Genomic DNA, 5724 nt, shown 5'->3' with positions numbered 1-5724 from the left:
TTTATCATCGCTTCTTGTACAATATTAATCTATGCATAACAAATAAGTGAACAGATCAATAAATAACTAATCAGTGTATCGTCTCGTAAGGCAATTTAAAATATTAATAAAATTAAATTATTAGTCAGTACTGGCCACTTCGGCCGCAATTTAACTAAATAAATAAATAGGTGTTCTTGAAATGGGTAGAGATATGTTCCCGGGTAACCGACAGGCAGCAATAATGATGCAACAGACACTTGCCACAGTGACGACGTTCCAAGTGCCGGTTTGGACAACCCCGAATTGAAACAGAGTACCGTAACCTTCCCGAAAAAAAAAATAAAAAATAAAAACGGGACGCTATATCTTACAAACTAACCATAGAATTTTCTTGAAAATAATCTCATTACATATTGTCTCCCACACACAAATTACCGATTGAAAGTCTCTTCTAGACTAACCTAGGGACTGGTGCAATGGTAGTACTATACATCTCGGGAATTTGCGTCCGACTGGACTCACGGACTTTCAATTTGCATTCCCGTGCGAAAACTCATTGGAACTGAGTGCATTTCACTTGTATGTCCATGCATGACACCTGAATGAATGCTGCTTGAATGTCTGTGCAATCATGTTGATTTGTGCTAGTATATCGTAGGCTACTTGGATAGGCGCGCAATCAAGTTGCCCAGGCGCAAGTCTATGTTATTTCATTGTAAGGAAAGTGTATCTCACTTAAATGTAAGTGTACTTTTTTTTGTTTACTTGGGTGAGCGTGTTTGTTAGTTAAATGCAAGCGTATGTTACCAGGATGTAACTGTTTAATGGGTTATCATGTTTGACCCTATTACTTAAGAGGTTATGTATAATTCCAACACCTAAATGTGCGCATGCTAATAATACACATGTCGGACATAAAAAAAAAGAAAATCTCGATATCAACACACATAACTTTCCATATCACCCATGACATCTAGAAGAATTCCTTCGGTACAGACCGATCAGCCAATTCCGTCCAAGATAAAAAAGCTTCAGTTGGCCAACTTGGCTTTATGAATATTCTATGAAAACATTCCTGTGGGACATCGATTTTGCTACTGAAATCTGGTTGGGCTGAATTATTCAATTCTTTCAAGGAAGGCGTTGCCTGACCTGGGAGAGAGAGAGAGAGAGAGAGAGAGAGAGAGAGAGAGAGAGAGAGAGAGAGAGAGAGAGTATCTTACATGGGAAGAGACACAGTTCGAATTATATCAAAATGGGATCAAACAGACCGTCATTTAGCCATAAGGGAGAGCAAATAATAATAATAATAATAATAATAATAATAATAATAATAATAATAATAATTCTAATAATTAATAATAAAGATAGAAAAATGGGCAGGAACCTCCATAGAGGGAGAGCAAGAAAAATTAAAAAAAAAAGAACTTCTCTCTCTCTCTGTATATATATCTCTCTCTCTCTCATTGCGCGCGCACACACAACTAAATTCGCTCTGTAAAAAAAATAAAATAAAATCAATAACAATTGATGACATTCCAGTCCGGAGTATATATAGGTCGATCCATAACACCAGAGGATCATACAGATGGCCCCTGTTTCATATTCAACATCATCAGGTTTCTGGTAACCGTTTCTCTTGACATATTTATCGTGGAATTCCGAACATCAAGCGAATAAGATGAGACTATTTTTTTATCATTATCTTAGTATACTTCCCACATTTCCCCAGGTAGTGCCAAAGGCCAATGTGGAGAGAAATTCATATGTGGATTGGTGGATGCAAGGAAAAGGGGGATTCCCGATCTACACTTCGGGAAAGCACTGCTGTAGCTTCAAATAAAGTGCTGCCATTGGAATAGAAGAGAGGATCCCACAATCAATGATAAGTGAGTCTGCTACGTTACTCTACTAGGTATTTGTCGCGGGACTTTTGAAAAATGTGGAATGCAATCAATTCTCCTTTGAAGAGAGGAATTGCGAAGAGAGAATAGGTGAACAATATGGCTCAATACTGTATTATGTATATTGGTATGTATGAGTTATGGGCGGTTTTCAGTCTCCTGTCACTTCTGAAATTATTCATGACCTATAAACTATTGATTAGAACTGTCCGATACACATCAGCAAATCAAGTCACACGGTCTCAAATTCCAGTTCAATTAAATCTTATCTAATCACCAAACCGCAGTTCTAAGAAATTTCTATTTGAATCTGATTGCAATAACCCTGAAACCTTCGCGCACAAGTTATAACTATTTTTATATTCAAAAGGGAGGAATTACAGAGAAGCCAGTCTTGTTTTGAATAATACAATGGCGGGTAGATATTTTTGTATCGTGACCTTTCATCGGAGGAAAGTTTATCGGGATCTCTGATCTCCATGGTACCGGTTCGGTTCTCTTAGTTTATCACGAAGAAACGACTGGATAAGCAGCAACGTACTACGTTCGTTTCCACTCTCATACGGAACGAGCCCCTACTCAATATTTACGTGTACCAAACAAACCTGGTGGGGAGTGGCAAACGAAAACGTTTGCATTTTCAACGGCAAGACGAAGGTAGTACCGTGACCGTCTCAACCCCCCGCCCCTGCGCACCAAATCCCAGACGCTGAAGCCTGAAGGGAGGCTCGAGTCCCCCACCCGAGCGCATACGTTTTCTATTCCGTCGCTTAGGACACGTCAGACTTGAGAAATCTCACTGCCTCACAGAGATGCGTTGCGTCATAACTTGTGAGTCCCTTATCTTAGAGACACGTAGCCTTCGGGCCTTTTAGCGATCGAATCTCTGCTACGGAAGCCAGTCTTGACAGCGAAGCCTAAGAATTAAGAAGTGTAGTGAATCACTAAACCGAAGAGGATTTATCTAAAGAAGTGTTTGATAATACCTGGAGAAATTTGATCAATTTATTCCACTTAGATATTCGCTTGAAACTTATGGTTTGTGATTATTTTGAAGAACGCAACGGTACCTGTAACCATGTGTTGCAAATCGATATTGTCACCCAGGTTGATGGCCTGGAAGTTTTTTACAATTGCATTTGTCTGCATAGTGACTGTAAGTTGTGGCGATGTGTCTGAGTGGCACCAACAGCAAGATGAGACTAGAGATGGGCTTTTCTTACCTGGTGAGTCAACGAAGGGTGTTGAAATTCTGCAGCAGGCAGCTAGTCAAGGGAACACAGATGCAGAAAGTGACCTAACCTTAGCTCGTCTCTTGGGTATTGGGCTTACTCAAGACATTGAATGGGCAGCAAAATCCTCACTCGCCCTTTTGGATTCAGGAGGTGCACGTGCCCATACAACACAAGGCCTATTATTATCTCACAATTTAACAGGAAAAGAATTAACGGACGAAGAAAGAAGGACCCAAGCCTTATCTCATTACTTAGTGGCAGCCATCAATAAAGATCCTTTGGCTCAGATTATTGTAGCAAGACATTACATCAATAAAGGAGATTGTGAAGCAGCACTACAGTACTTACGTAAAGCTGCAGTTAGCGTTGTTCCTTCAACTAGTGAGGAAGTGAGAGCAAATATTCCTGTTCGGTATGTGTGGCCAGAAGATGACACTATGTCTCTAATAAACCAGCTACCTACCCTGGATGAGTTGCAGTTTATGGAATATTTAGCTCAAAATGGAGATGTAGATGCAGCTCTTAGAGCAGCCATTGTTCTTGTTACCCCAATTCCCGGCCTAAAATATGACCCTGAGCTTGCTGTTCTTTATCTGAGACAAGCTGTTGAAGCAAACAGCACCTCTGCCAAAGTAATGTTAGCTGCAGTGCATCTACACAAATCTCTTCAACCTGATAAAAATGATACTCTTGAACTTCTCCAAGAGGCCCTTGCACAGGGAGACGTGACAGCACACACTTATTTGGGTCTGTTGTACCTTGAAGGGTTCCAAGATGTTCCAAGGAATCTCAGAAAAGCCAAGTTTCATCTGGAAGAAGGTGTGAAGATTGGAAGTGTAGAAGCTTTCTATTTACTTGGGAAGCTTTACAACACTCCTGAGGGTCCAGGAAATCCTATTGATGCCGTACATCTTTGGGAAGTTGCAGCTGCTTTTGGTCATGTCCCATCTGCATTCAAGGTGGCTGAAAGCTACAACAAGAAGCTACAAGTTGCTGCGCTCACAACTGTTACACCAGATGGGACTTCGGCCTTAATAAACAAACTCTGTGAAGATACATTGCCTCTCTACCGGCTGGTAGCTTTATCTGGCAAATGGCGGAACCTTCATCACTTAGCTTTTGATGATTACACACAAGGACATACTTCATCAGCATTGATGAAATATCTACTACTCTCTGACCTCGGATACAATGCTGCACACATCAATGCAGGCAGAATCCTGGACAGTGAACGCAGCACCCTCTATGATGACGATGAGGCAGCTACCAACGAGATTGTGAAAATCTGGAAGAGAGCTGCTGATGCAGGAATTGCTTTAGGGTATCTACGTTTAGGTGACCTCTTCTACTACGGTGATGGTGTTTCAAAGAACTTGACAGCAGCCGCGGAGCACTACAGCAGTGCAGCTCAACTTGGTAATGCACATGGCATGTTTAGTGCAGCTCAGGCTGTCGAGTGGGGGGAAGGCACCGCGCAGAACTTAGAAAAAGCCAGGGAACTGTACGAAGTGATCCTGGATGCCCATTCGGAGGCTCTTGTGCCAGTGACCCTTGCTCTGTACAGAATGGAAGTTCTCATAGCCCTCAGCAGGTTCTTTAACACAAACTTATATTTCCATCCTCTCTTGCAACACCCTGGTCAATATCTTTATACTTTTGTACCCCCGTGGGACATATCCATCATGATTGGTCTGAGTGTTTTTATAACGGTTATGGTAAAATATCGTGTTAGACGGTAAGCACATAAAAATGTAAAAACAAAGAAAAACACAGATGGGTATAATGAATAATAATGTATATGTGTAAACCAATAATTACAATGCATTGTTACTTGTTCGCATCCTCATCTGTGAGCGCGCTCATCCAAGGGGTACCTCATAACAAATTTAAACTGCTGTAAAGTTAGGTTATTCAGTAACATTTTGTTCTATGATGGCTGCTAGGAAAATATTTGTGGAATTAGTTTTCCCCATAGTTATTTCAAGTTATGGAATCCAGGTTTTACTGAATTCGTAACATCATTTTCATGTAGATGAGGTAGGAGTCTTCCTTTGCCTAGTGTGAAAATTTTTTGCATACGTATGCACACTTTAACTCAAGGTGAAAAGCATTGGTTCATTTATCAGTGACGCTTTGTATGTTCTTCGGCATATTATGAGAAAATTGCACCACTCAATAATTATATAAAATAAATCCTCTTCCGAAACATGAATACACAATGCTTGTAATATCTTTACTTATAATTATAATATATATATTATATATTATATATCTATATATATCATATATTATATATATATAGATATATATATATAATAAAATATATATATGAACTTATGTGAATATGTGTGCATACGGATGTGTATATATAATTTCGTTAATTATATTAAGTTTCTTGATGTTTCAAGAAAAAATAGTATACTCTCACCGTAAAGGAAGATAAACAGCATCTACGACATATTTTTGTGGTCTAAGGTATTCAGCAAATCAAGAGCATTTATTTTCATTAATGATTTTTTTTAGGAAACCTGGGAAATTAAGTTTTTCAGACTTTTGTATCGGGAGAAAAATGTTTTGTAAAGCAGCTCATACACTGGTCTGTT

The 5724-nt window shown here is 39.5% G+C and overlaps 1 protein-coding gene across 1 annotated transcript; it reads left to right on the top strand.

The window, feature by feature from the left end:
* Nucleotides 1–2431: 2431 nt before the first annotated feature.
* LOC135219797 (protein sel-1 homolog 2-like) lies at nt 2432–5363 on the top strand. Its single transcript, XM_064256871.1, has one exon. The coding sequence runs from the start codon at nt 2965–2967 to the stop codon at nt 4858–4860; it is 1896 nt and encodes a 631-aa protein (XP_064112941.1). The 5' UTR covers nt 2432–2964; the 3' UTR covers nt 4861–5363.
* The last annotated feature ends 361 nt before the right edge of the window (nt 5364–5724 follow it).

The sequence above is a fragment of the Macrobrachium nipponense genome, chromosome 1 (genome assembly GCF_015104395.2).
Source record: "Macrobrachium nipponense isolate FS-2020 chromosome 1, ASM1510439v2, whole genome shotgun sequence".
Classification (NCBI taxonomy): Eukaryota; Metazoa; Arthropoda; class Malacostraca; order Decapoda; family Palaemonidae; genus Macrobrachium; species Macrobrachium nipponense.
Note: the sequence above shows the minus strand (reverse complement) of the source record. Positions and strands in the feature narration are given on the sequence as shown.

Excerpts from the sequence above, each read along its gene's own strand:
- LOC135219797 (XM_064256871.1), top strand. The coding sequence starts at position 2,965 with ATGTGTTGCAAATCGATATTGTCACCCAGGTTGATGGCCTGGAAGTTT.